Genomic DNA, 13,930 nt, shown 5'->3' on the forward strand with positions numbered 1-13,930 from the left:
CAATGACCTCTTTCAATCTTTTCCGAACAAAGATTTTAACTGGCAAAATTAAAATGGGCATAACGTCAATTTTTTTCTTTTAGCTTCTATAGAGGACCGTCTAAACTAGAGCTTGCAATCTTGAAGATTTATTTTCCTTTCTAAATTTTCTCTCCATATTAATCATTCACATTTCTCTTATATTTTTACAGTGTGTAAATAAATCAAAAATTAAAAAAAGTTAAATCGATACAATACAAAATAATTAACATGGATTTGATGCATTTTGTTAAAACAAGGACAGCCAGTCTTCTTACAGAACTTGACAGTAAGTATCGTCATTAGCGAGGTTAAGTAAATCGGCAAAATCACAACGACGAACGAAAACTTAACAGGCTAGTGAGTTTCAACCAATCAAATTTCGTATTTTCACTGGCCAATTACATTTTTCGTCCGTCGTCGTAATTATCCTGGTATGCTTAACCTCAGTATTGTTCTATTCAGAAAAAAATTGTACCTTCTTTGTTGATGCGGTCTTTTTTGGGAAAGGTGACCCGCCTGGATTTATCTTCCTTTTACTAACCACTCTGAATTTTCCACCTCATTTTGCTGATTTTTACACTCGAAAAACCAGACCCCCTGGATTTATATTTTCCAGACTTCCCTGAATGTCACACCTTCTCAATATAGGGGGGTACAGACTTTTTCTGGAAAAGCACATTTTTAAAGGTTTCCAATGTTTCTTTTCTTCTCTGATGAAGCTCTTGAGTACCCTGAGAACACAATTCAGTCCCAAGGCACCCTTCTAAGTAAGATACTCGTAAGTAATAAATTTTTCGCTTTAAAAAATCGATTTAAAACTCCCTGACTTAAATTCATTGTAACAATTTTTTCTATGATATTGATTTATGACACTAAAATTATATATAAACCTAAAACATATTATACCATTTACCAAGGATCCCATGTAAATTTAGCACTGCGTGTAACAAAGTTCTTTTTCTTCTTTTTCATAGAAAAATTACTTGTTGTATTAAGAGATGGACGAACTCTCATTGGTGAACTTATGTCCGTAGATCAATTTGGTAAGAACCATTTATGGACCAGATATTTAGCTACCAAAAAATCGTTTCCTTTCAAAATCAACGGAAAAATTGAGAAGATTCACTTAAGGTTGGCAATAAGACCCTGAACTAACCGATCAATGGGCTGTCATTTTTAACTTTTTACTGAGACCCGTTTTCACTTTATTTCCACATCAATATTTTTATGATAATCGATCAACCTTGGTTTCAATAGTTTCTGAATGTCTTTTGAGAATTATAAGTCCAATTCCTAGACAAAATATTACTGATTTTTGTTCCTTTTCTGCCTTTCTTGTTCGTCAGTTTTTGTGTGTTTACTGCACATAATAATGACGTTTTTCCTAAGTTTGTCTATCTTGTACCCTTGAAGTTGTAGTTGATATTCTTCCTTTTGATGTATCCACCTGATTGTTCCTCGGTGAGGTTCTGTCTTTTGCATTTGGAAGCCATCTTCTAATATATCTCTTGTATGTAGCCTGATAGTCTTTATCCTTGTAAGCATAAAGAAGAGGGTTAACACACGAGCTTGCCAGAGCCATGTAGATAGTGAATAACATGTAGTAGACTATAATGCTCCTGGGTACGAGGTCAGGTCTACTGCCGTTCAAAGGTAAGAGAAACGCAAGACCAAACGAGGGAGCTGTGCTTACCAGATAACAGAATATCAACAATAGGACTTTCTTAACAAGCCTGGTTTGGTGTTGCTGTATCTGGTCAGAGCTTGATACATTAGTCGCAACACGCCTTCGGCTTTGTCTAACAGCTCTATATATCATGAAGTAGCTAACGCTCAGGAGAACTGTCGAGCCAACGATGAATATCGGGCCACCTATGTAATAAACTGTCTTCACCAACACGCATACAAGAGTACAGACAAGCATTATGAGCCAAAAGGATACAATAATTAAGGCCACTTTCCGTTCATTCAAAATTTTCTCATATTTTTGTGGCTTTATGATGTGTATGTATCTTTCGTAAGCAGCAAATATAATCGAACAGGCTGAACAACTGGCTATCCAAAGACTTGCGAAATCAGAAGCTTGCATAACCCAAAAGGCAATCTGTGGAGAGTCTGTTATTACTTGATTGACGTTAATCCTTCCAATCGCCAATGGAAAACATATGAAACCAACGAGACAGTCACTGAGTACCAATGAAGACAGTATTCTATAAGACGTAGAGCTTTTATGCGTTTGTTTGAGCACAAACAAACAAAAGGTATTTCCGAAAGCTGCAACCAGAGCTGAGATTCCAAAAAGTACAGAAGCACAAATTGCCACCTTTGGATTGATATCTAAAAATATATCACCCATTTGTGAGATAGGACCAAAATCGCCAGGATCTGTCACCTTCGGTCATGCTCGATTTTCTCCATCCCGAAATGGATCATGTTTTTATATTGCAGCTCAACTTTGACCATTGATATAACTCCTCGCGATTGGTTCTGATCGAAATCAGTGGTCTTTACTAAGCTTTCCAACGTTTTAAATTGGAAACATTAACTGCTAAAAACAGGAAACCCATTACGACGTTATATGATACACGAAACGATTTCCGTCCGGGTTCTAACGAGAATTCATTACGAAATTGCATATCAGACAAATGATATAAAAGGACTCAAAAATATGACGGAAGGAGGGGAGAAAAAAAAAGAAAAAGAGAACGGTCGTGAAGTAGAGCGCAACAAGATCTTGCAACTACATTTGACGTCGAATGGCTAAAGTTTAAAAGGAATTACGCGATCATATATCACGTATCTGAAAAATAAAGACTAATATACTATAGTCCAGACAATACGGGGCATGAGGTTTTCAGGCTAACCAGGGGGCAATAACTTTTCAGAGGGGGTGTTTCGAGGGTAAGAGGTAATCGTTTTTGGAGCCGATTTGCCTGGGGTAGGGTACTGAATTCAAGATATCTCATGAACTACATATCAAAACCTATTTAAACTTTGCAGGGTTTTAGATAAAGCATCAAAAATTGTGTGTGAAAAATTTCAAGATGGTAGCAGGAATAATGTGTATTTTACAGACCCGAATATCAAAATTTTGTGAAAAAATCTAATTAAAAAAAAATAAAACTTTTAAATTTTACACAGGGCCAAATTCTTCCATGAAATAGATGTTAATGCCTTCATTGCTCGTAGTCGGTATATTTGTAGCATTGTGGTAAGTTTTATGAATTTTAGACGACTATTTTTTTATTTACAGTCCATTTATTTTGAAAAATTCGGTCAAAACTGCCCCAAAATACAAGAAAATTTTTTGACGTTTTTCTTTATAGCTCAGCAAAAAGCCAAGTAAACCTCATTAAATTTCACAGATGTTAGTTAAGGCCAGAAACATTCAAGTGAGGTTTCGAGATGGTGGGATGAAAAATGTGTATTTTACAGACCAGAATATTTCGAATTTTTCATAAAAATCAAGATCTCTTTTTTGTTGATAACATCTATAACTAACAGTTGTTAAGTGCCTTTGGTATTTTACAGACCACTTTTCTGGCTGCTTTTGATTTAAATAAAATTGACTCAATTTGAAGTATCTCACTTGTCATCAAGTCATGTAAATCAAAGTTGAAATGCTTTTAAAATTTTCATAATGTGTCGAAATGCGCTCCTGCTCAATTTAAATCAGATGATGACACGATTAGATGGAAAAATGTAATTTACAGACGTTGCACGAAACCCCGCTACGTTGACTTGTGGAAGCAGACAAACAAATATATACCTTAAACATTTTATTTATCTGATTGGTATTTTACAGACTAAGCCTTCCCTTTTTTAAGTATATCTATATAAAAGTAGCTGAAAGTGAATAAATTTTAAAAGTATTATGCTGCACTATCAAACAAGACTGACACAGTTAACCTGTGTTTACATTGTAGCCGAAAAGTCTTAATAACGACTCAAACTTTAAAGGTTTTATTTTTACATAAGTGTTCCCATTTCATATCAGACACATATTTTATAACGGGACAGTGTCTTGCTATTGTTATATTATGCTGATATAAGCAAAGAATGTTTTTCTATTCCTCTTTCTGACCAATCTTGCTCCACATCCGTGTCCATCCAATGGGAGAAAGCTTGTGAATTAAAATTGATGAGTAAGCAAACGATATCTCTCTTATTTTAAAAAGAAAACCTTTAAGTTTAATAATCTTGATAACTGTTAATCTTGTATTAGTACTAGTAGGACAACCTAGATTAGTAGGATACATGCAACATTCAAGGTAGCGTACAGTACCTAATCTAAATTCCAGATCAAAGCCATCGGTATCAGCACGTTAAGTTAAGCTTGACATTACTTTCTAGGCTTTAAAACCTTTTCCTAGTTCTAAATCAATACAGTTTTTCGTCGATATCTTTAAGACACTACTAATGAAGATTTTGCTGTATCAACTTAAGGAGAGTATGGTGGTATCCGTAACCCAGAAAGATCAGTAAAATTTGTACTTGGGGCCTTATACTGCATCAGATGAGAAAATTTTTTCTCCGAACAGACCCTGGTTGATCCACTAAGTTGTACGAGAGATCACATTCGCAACATCACTTTAGATTAGAGGGTTGGAATGGCGATCTGATACGAGAGATTTATCTGGGAACTTGTCGAAAAAATCCTTTTTTTATGCTGGTTTTTAAAAGGTTTTCAATTTTTAGCATAAGAAGAAAGAAGAAAATAGCTCCAGTCTACGCTAGATTTTGCGGTTGATTCTCACTCAGGTCTTTTTATTCGAATCAATTTAACCAGGACGGGATGGGATGTTACTTACACTAAACTGTGTAATGGCTACCTCCAACTTTTATACGACCACCTTAGACCTACATTGCTGAATCACATTAACTGATGACTACTATGCATCTGATCGTCGAACTCCTTCAGACAACGCTGAGATGTGTTTTTTTCTAAATGATTATCTTCCCAGGCGAGCGATGAGGAGAATTCGGTAGTAGCGGTCATGGCGTTAACCTGTACTATATGACTCACCCCTACAAACCAAACCAACTGAGCTAATAACCATTAAGCTAACCATAGCCACCAAGTCTTAAAATACCCGTTAAAAGCAAGTGATTGTCAATCCCATTGGATACTTTTCTTAACCTTATTCCCACAGATTCAATGGGTCGTTGAGACAGGGATCTTCTAATGATCAAATCTCAAATGATCTTCAATTTTGGTTCTTTAAAACCATTCAACTTGCATTGAACACGATTGTCTCTTGTTTCCCTGTAAAAATATTAGTGAGTACCAATATTGATAGCGCAACGAGTGTTAGAGATAGCGAGCGCTTTTAGCCTAAATTTGCTTGCCAAAAATATAAAGTGCTTTAGGGTACGAGCATCAACTGCTCGGGATATGTATTTTTGGTAAGCTTGATGAAGTCAAATGTATGCTTACGATTATCATTTCACTATTTAAATTTTTATTGATGGAAAATGCCGTATATATAATGGTCTATAAATTATTACATTTTTCCAATTTCATCTTATTCAAAATAAACAGAAACATGACAACTTTAAAAGCGTTTCAACTTTGATTTACATGACTTGATGACAATAAGTGAGATATTTCAAATTGATTTAATTTTATTTAAATCAAAAGTAGCCAGAAAAGTGGTCTGTAAAATACCAAAGGCACTTAACAACTGTTAAGTCAGACTTCTAAACTAAGAATGTATATATAGTTATAAATATTATCAACAAAAATGCTTCAATCGATTGAAAATATGAGTCTCAGACAACGTTTGAGTTGTCAAAACTAAAGAGAGATAGATCTTAATTTTTATGAAAAATTCGAAATATTCTGGTCTATAAAATACACATTTTTCATCCCACCATCTCGAAACTTCACTTGAATGTTTCTGGCCTTAAAAACTAACATCTGTGAAATTTTAATGAGGTTTACTTGGTTTTTTGCTGAGCTATAAAGAAAAACGTCAAAAAATTTTCTTCTATTTTTGGGCAGTTTTGACCGAATTTTTCAAAATAAATGGACTGTAAATCAAAAAAAAGTCGCCTAAAATCCATAAAACTTTCCACAATGCTACAAATATACCGACTACGAGCAATGAAGGCATTAACATCTATTTCATGGAAGAATTTGGCCCTGTGTAAAATTTAAAAGTTTTATTTTTTTTTTTAATTAGAGTTTTTCACAAAATTTTGATATTCGGGTCTGTACAGGTCTGTAAAATACACATTATTCCTGCTACCATCTTGAAATTTTTCACACACAATTTTTGATGCTTTATCTAAAACCCTGCAAAGTTTAAATAGGTTTTGATATGTAGTTCATGAAATATCTTGAAATTCAGTACCCTACCCCAGGCAAATCGGCTCCAAAAACGATTGCCACTTACCCTCGAAACACCCCCTCTGAAAAGTTATTGCCCCCTGGTTAGCCTGAAAACCATTGTGATTCTCAAAACATAGATAAAAACCCAAAAACAGTTTCAAACCTTTTTCGCCGTCAAGGTGGTACCTCATGCCCCATATTGCCTGGACTACTAAGTAGGTTTTATTTGATTTTCTAATCATCATTTTTGTAACAAGTTCTAATTCAAAATAATACTTCTTCAAAGTGGAGATCAATCTTGTCAGTTTCTTGTGTCTTGGCCTTTCTATATCTATATATATAGATCGTGCGAAAGCTACCAGTGCGAACTCGGATTACGTGACACTTGAGGAAGAATTAAGGGCTTGACTATTCAGCGTTTTCCCACACAGTATTTTACCCGTGTCACAATATTTAAGAAACGTTGCTTTGATTCTATTTTATCTTAAACTCTTGGCTTTTAAAGGCATATGATTATGTCATTATAATTTTTTGATGATATGATTTACTGGGAACGAAAATCTGGACGCCTACTATCATGTATTTTTGGAAAACTTTTCCTAAAAGTACAATAATTACCTGAACTTATTTGACAATCGGTTTGTGTACTTAAAAAGAAATTGTTAATTTTCGGTAAAATAAAATTTTTAGTTTGAATTGAATATTAGATCTAAAAATCAGTTTAATTGATTAATTTTCACACTCGACATACGTTATGAATTTATTTTTTACCCATAACTTTAATATCGGATTTGATAATTTCCCGTCTAAATTCAGAAATCAATCTAGTTGATTTATAATACGTACGCCCTAGTAATAAAGGGGTATCCAGGTAGTTTGACATTTTTTGGCTCCTTAAAACCTTTGGTCCAATTATTTTCCAAAGTTAAGATATGAAGATGGTTGCACAGTTCTTACGTTGAAATTCTATTGTTTTCTTGTAACTGTCAAAAACTTTATACTTGAAAATATATCGATTCCGGAGGAAAGCAAAAAGATTCGCTGGTTTTGGTTAGGCCCTGTTTAAGGAGAAATAAACAGTCTGAAGATCTCAAATCATCTGATTATCCCTTTAAATGACATCGTGTAGTATAAATCACCAATCATTTGCTTACAAGGCATTTTTAAACAAAATGAAGAACCACTTTATTCCACTTCTGCGCCGCACGAGCCAAAAATTTGAGAAAATTCTATCGTTAATTCTGCTTTTAAATCCTTAGTAAATTAAAGTTTTATTCTCGACACTCCGTCCAGATTCATCAGGTTGTTGCCACACACTCACATACTATAATATTTTAAGAAAAGCTAGTTCTTATTAAGAAAAGTAGTAAAAACTTAAAATTTAGGGATCCTAGTAAACGCTAGAATTCATAATCCCTAAACATAACGGGTGTGCAATGGACACCCAAATATTTTTTTTATCAAGTAAATTTCGAATCTTTCCTGAAGATTTCATAGGTAGAAGTGATATGAAATGTGTACTTTATACTTAAGATTAAGTTGTACTAGAAATTGAATTATATTGCGTAAAACACCACTCTTTTCAAGGAAAAGTGCAAATAAAGTTATAAATGACCATGCCAAGGGCCCCCAGTTTTCTGCGCTAAACCTTTTTGTACATGCCATAAGTTACACGAGTAGGTTGTTAAAGATCAAACTACAGAATATTGATTTCATCTCAATAGGAGATGACGAATCGTTTGGAATCGTTTTTTCTGTCTCGCATAGTCCTGTTAAAAAAATGTAAGGATAGCCAACGAGATTTTGGAGGTCTGTTTCATTGTTACTGGCCAAAAAATAACACCAACAAGGGATAGCTTAAAACGAGGAAACTAATTTGATAATGAATTTCGTTTTTCTATATTTTTTACAGCTAATCTGGTTCTGAAAGACACCATTGAGCGCATTCACGTCGGTCAGGAATACGGAGACATTGAACGTGGTGTGTTCATCGTACGTGGTGAAAACGTCGTCCTACTGGGAGAAGTTGTAAGTAGTTTGATTAGTACCAGTGTCTTAAAAAGTACATATAATTGACGCTCTCTAATAGGCCATTTCACAGTCGCAAAGCGTAATGGGTAATCAGGATCAATGCGCGCTAATGACCACTTACTATTGGTCCAAAGTTTTGGAAAATTTTAAAGATTTTTGCGTCTAACCAACGGGAAACCGTTATCGGCGGCAATCAGTCCTGATTACCCATGAACCATTTCGATTGTGAAATGACCTATTTTATTGGACGTTCTACTATTCGATGCGCTGCGTTACTCGATAATATTGAAAGTCACCTTCAACAAGAAACCCTCATAGAAGATGCTCACAGAAGGATGGTTCGATATGCTCCCTTATTCAATAATGAAAGTTACCGCCAATAAAAAACTATCAGAAACGACGCTCCCTTATTCGAAGAAAATCCAATTTCCACTGAAAATCGAATTAGAGAGCGTCAACTGTATCTTTAAAATTCGGGCTCTAACTGGAACATAAGCGTTTATTGTAGAATTAGCTATAAAAAAATCCAATCATAATCTAACCATCGATAATCTATAAACAGTTAGTATGTTTCAAGTCCCATCTTTTGAGCCTGGTTTGAAAATGTAAATTTTACCGGACAGTTGATGAAATTACCAGGAAATTGAAATATGTTGGGGATTTTTCGACCACTTAAGACTAATTTGGGATTTCAGGGTCTCATTGACGGAGTTTAAAATCGAGTTTAAGATCATTTTTCACTTTCAATTGGTTATTTTTGATTCACTTTTTATTTGATCTACCTCGGATGTCCTAAATATCAGATATTCTGATGGCGGATTGGCGGCCGCCCACGCTTAAGCTCTAAAGGAGCAGGCCAATTTCCCATCGGAGAGGAATGATAGTCGGCCTTTGATGGGCCGCATCCCCAGTCGGGTTCAACCACCATTGCGCTTAAAGGTAAAAATATTTTGGTTGGACCCGCCAATCCCCGAAAACGAGGGCCGGATTACCAGGCCTGCTGCTTCAAAATCCTTGACGCGGTCTTGCGAAATTTCGTAATCTAAACCTTCCAGATGTTGAAAATTTTAGAGCTTTAGCGTGTCGGATGAAAATTTCTGCATCTGGTGCCAGATAAATGTACTATAAATTTGTACATATCCGTTTGTTCGTCTGTTACCAGCTTTTCTGGAGTTTTTTTTAGTTTTTTTCGCGATTGGCTTTGTATTTTTTTTTTCAGATTTCTTATTCTGCATTTTGTTACTTTTGCTGCCTTTTTATCCTATTTTCTTACATTATCCTTCAGGTAAGTTCATTAAGCATGTAGCTTGTTTTAAAAATGAAGTTTTTACTGAAATTCTAATGTCGAAAATGGCCCAAAAATAGTCTTTTTAAATCGACTGCTGGTTATGGGAACTTCTCTGCCAAATTTCTACTGGACTAATTGAGGATTAGGTTGATTCCACTATCCTTTTACTTTCAAACTCTCGCCAACCTTTATTTGTAAAAATTGTTCGGTGGGACTAAATTCCTCAAAACTAACTGTATGGCCGAATAAAGCTGACTCATGATTGCACGTTTATATCTGTCTCTAATTAAAAGTACTTATTCTTATGGTCAATAAATGTAGATGGTAGATGACTTTTAAATGGTATTTGATATGTCTAGACCGCTGCGCAAAATAAATTGGCACTTCATCCCAAATTTGCGAAACGATTTGCGTCAATTAGGTCGTTTAGGTGTTTTTTATGGTTTCTCTTTATTATACTAACATTTCAAGGCCAACACGCAGTCTGACTTTCCAATATGAAACTACTTGATATATCTTCGGTGTATGAATCAAAGACACTTTTTTTAATGAAGGAACAATCGGAGTTTTTCCAGTTTTCTAAGAATTATATCGTCAACGCTCATATAGCTGAGCTTTGATTGACGTAATCTAATGCGTATCAAAACCAGACCAAAACCCCCCTTTCTCCCTAAGTGGCAATGTTGAAGGACATTGGAAAGGTCGGTGGGACGGCCTTTCCCACTCAAGATTGCCACTGGGGGAGAAAGGGGGGTCTTTCCCATTTTCTTCCCAGCATTTTCCAGTGTTTTTCTCAAACATTGAAGTCCATGATTGTATCTTTTCCTTCTTTTTTTTTACCAGGATACAGAGAAAGAGGAAAGTAGCACATTACGAAAAGTCAGCATGGAAGATATCTTAGAAGCACAACGTAAAGATTTACTTGAGAAAGAAGAGGTGGAACGTAAGAAAAACATTTTGAGACATGAACGTGGTTTACCTCCTCACATGCCTGATATGGGACTCGACGATTTTGCTTAAAACACTCTAAAAGTAGTGCACCTCCAAAATCACACAGTTGCGTTATCTTGACTTATGACCAAGCTCAGATACGCCCTGTACGCGCACCAGAACCACCCTTTGAATGAATCGTCCACCACACCGCCCCTGAAGGCTTGATCAATGGCGGAACCACCCAGGTATCGATACTATTGTGTTTCGTCGTTGTTGTTGTTGTTTTTGTTTGTTATCTATCTCGCGTTGTGTTATTGTTATCAAATGGAAGGGACATTTGGTAGCTCGCACTGATGTTCTTACCAGCATTTTGACCAATCCTTATATCAGCGCGGTATGAGTGTCACGTTGTTTGAAAACTGGGCAGACACATATAATATAATAGCAGTTGATGCTGATGGTCATTTTTTTACAATTAGAGAATTTCTAACTAATACTAAATTAAACATCGTACAATTTTTATTAAAAAAAGACATAATTTATGAGCTGAAAAATTACAAAGGACTCGCTTAAAACTGTTTCAGTTTATTTGGTACCATAAAACTTCCTCTATTAGCCACCCCTTTTTCTTTTGAAATCACTTTGAATAAATCTTTCAATTCTTCTGAATTTCTCAGCAACTGCCTCTGGAACATTTTGACCTACTCGTAACATTTTACCCTTTGAAATAATCGTTCAATGATATTCTTAGAATATTCTGTCTCAGGCAGATTCCTAACAAATAATTACATTATTTTTTTAAAAATCCGTAAAAGATGGAAAAATGAAAAACCTTCTTCTTCAATTTTATGGTAAGTGGTACACTAGTAGGTAATAGGTATTTATTTGGAATTGGGTAGACAGAAATTCAAGAAGCCTGTCGGTGACTGAGCTAGGTATCGATCCCACAATAGACATAATGGATGAGGTGAGAGTGCGCTGGCCTTGTTCCCTAGTAGTTTACGTCGGATTAACGCACTTGATCCGAAAAACTATGTGACGGTGTCTCTCAAGCTGGAAGGCAATATAAACTGCAGCCTAAAACGGTTCTAACGAGACGATTTCTAGACTGCTCAATACAGAACCGGGCATCATCTGTAAGGAGAAGCCTGTCATCATAAGTAAGTATTTATTTAACTTGTTTTCCAATTCCAATCACTTTTCGAATAACCCTACTTTATCGATATTCAATCAGATGGTTACTATCGATTGATAGGGAAACAGTTTTAAAGCCGACTGTAGCCGCATTTGTTAACGGGTTTCGTCGATTGACCTTAAATTCGGGATGCCAATCGATCGGAACCAATCTCGATCAGTGTTTTATTGGAATATGATTGCCGAAGATTTTAGATAATGATTCGAGTTTGTTCGATTGCACTTCGTTTTTCAATGACCGTTGAATATTATCGATGTTAATTGATTTATTCGAAAACCGTCATGGAACAATTCGAATCTGAAAATTCATTCAATCGATTTTCGATTGGGCTCGATTATTTCAAATCTTTTAATTAGCATCCCTAGGGCAAAAAAAATAATTTTGTTTTGCCCTCTTAAAGATTGATACTTTCCGCCATAAAGGTATATCAATTGACATTCTCTTTGCAATAATTGCAAATAGATTAACTTTAACTCAACTCAAACTTATACACCAGGAAACGAGAAACCGATCATCTGCAGTTATCTAATCGAGAAACCAAACCAAAATAGCTGTAACAGCAATTTAAGTGGCTATCATGTGAGCGTGGGAGGGTGTATTTGTGTGTTTGATTGTACTTAAGTATAGAAATAGAAATAAATATTTTATAATTGGTTGTTCTGCTTGGTTATTTGTTTGTTTGTAGCAAGGGTTTTTCCTGGCGTTTGATTTATAATTATGAATCCTGAATTATGAAAAGCAAAATTTCAATTGTTTTCTAAAACCCACCCTGAGTAGTGAAAAATGACCAAAATGTCGACCCTGCCAGTTGGATCCACTTTCAAAATTTGATTCAGTGAATTTCTAGGAAATACCGTATTTTGTCTGACTGACCCCCCCCCCCCCCCCCTAGGAATAGATTATTTAATAATAAAATTAACCATTTCTTTCGTGACCTGATTTTCCCATCTTCATGTTTGTAAGAAGGCATATATTTTTGCATTGCCATCTCATAAACAGTTGGGAATGACAGACCTCGAAATTTTTTAAAGGTTTACAAAAAACAAAAAATTGAAAAAAGTTTTATTATTCTAAGTCAGTGTCCCTGATTTCCAAAAGATGTGAACAAAATTTGGAGAAAAATCTATTTAAATCTAGAAGAATTTCTTAAGGGTTCGAAAAGTTCTAAAACATTTTTCTCTACAGCCTCCATTTTCAAGTTTTGCTTCGTACATACCCCTGGGTAGCTGTTCTATATTTTTCTTGTCAGTATCTATTACGTCAGGATAAATTCTTAAAATCCACTTTTTGCTTATTGCCGCATATGAACATATATGAATAATAATTTAAATAAACCAGCTGCGCTGGAAGCTCCGGCTTAAGAGATTCAAAGATGTGAAAGATGAGCTTGTTGAGTTAGTTTTGTTAGAATGTTGCCCACAAACTACTAATCAGAACAGATTAGAAAGCAAAGTAATAATTCTATTGCAGAGCGAGTATGAGAAATAATCTTAACAAATAAATAAACCAGCTGGAAGTTTAGCTTCTAAGTGATTACACATGCACTTTCTTGCCTAAAGAACCAATCCCACCCCCGCCGACTCATCCTCGACTAAAAAGTTCCAAATTGGAGCTAAAGGAGATAAATATTTAGAAGTGAATATTTCCAAGACCTTATAAATTAATTTTTTTCTAAACTTGCCAATAGCGAAGCCATGATGCGCCGTTGATTTGATTGTCCGGATAAAATTTTGGGGAGAAAAATAGCCTAAATTAGAGGCCACTTAGCTCAAATTGAGCTAAGCATTATTTTTTCTGTTGGGATAATACTTGCAAAAGAGTAGGATAAACCAAATAAAATGGTATACAATAGTGTGTATGTAATAAATAGTGGTATATTTGGAAAAAACCTGTTTCGGGTTTGAAAAACCTTCAAAAGGGATGGTCGCCCCAGCCAATGAAATTACGACAAAGTCCAAAAAATATAATTTTCAGTTATAACACTGTGAAAATTTCTCCGATCTTGTTCAAATTTACACAGGAATTGTGTTTTAGTATACTTTACTGAATTCTTGTAGCGATATGTTTGTAAAAAATCTGTGTCGGGTTTGAAAAAATCAAAGGAACGGTCGCCAGCCGCAATGAAATT

At 35.1% G+C, this 13,930-nt stretch overlaps 1 protein-coding gene across 1 annotated transcript; it reads left to right on the forward strand.

Moving 5' to 3' along the window:
- Positions 1-192: 192 nt before the first annotated feature.
- Positions 193-11,067, forward strand: LOC136803044 (U6 snRNA-associated Sm-like protein LSm1). The gene is made up of 4 exons (XM_067059798.1): positions 193-307; positions 996-1,064; positions 8,268-8,383; positions 10,518-11,067. Exons 1-4 carry the CDS (start codon positions 250-252, stop codon positions 10,692-10,694), a joined length of 420 nt encoding a protein of 139 aa, XP_066915899.1. The 5' UTR covers positions 193-249; the 3' UTR covers positions 10,695-11,067.
- Positions 11,068-13,930: the final 2,863 nt, after the last annotated feature.

This window comes from Clytia hemisphaerica, unplaced genomic scaffold (genome assembly GCF_902728285.1).
Source record: "Clytia hemisphaerica strain Z4C2 unplaced genomic scaffold, Clytia hemisphaerica genome assembly, whole genome shotgun sequence".
Lineage (NCBI taxonomy): Eukaryota > Metazoa > Cnidaria > Hydrozoa > Leptothecata > Clytiidae > Clytia > Clytia hemisphaerica.

Excerpts from the sequence above, each read along its gene's own strand:
- LOC136803044 (XM_067059798.1), top strand. The coding sequence starts at position 250 with ATGGATTTGATGCATTTTGTTAAAACAAGGACAGCCAGTCTTCTTACA. Across the intron at positions 308-995 it reads TCTTCTTACAGAACTTGACA|AAAAATTACTTGTTGTATTA; the intron begins GTAAGTATCGTC and ends TCTTTTTCATAG. Across the intron at positions 8,384-10,517 it reads TCGTCCTACTGGGAGAAGTT|GATACAGAGAAAGAGGAAAG; the intron begins GTAAGTAGTTTG and ends TTTTTTTACCAG.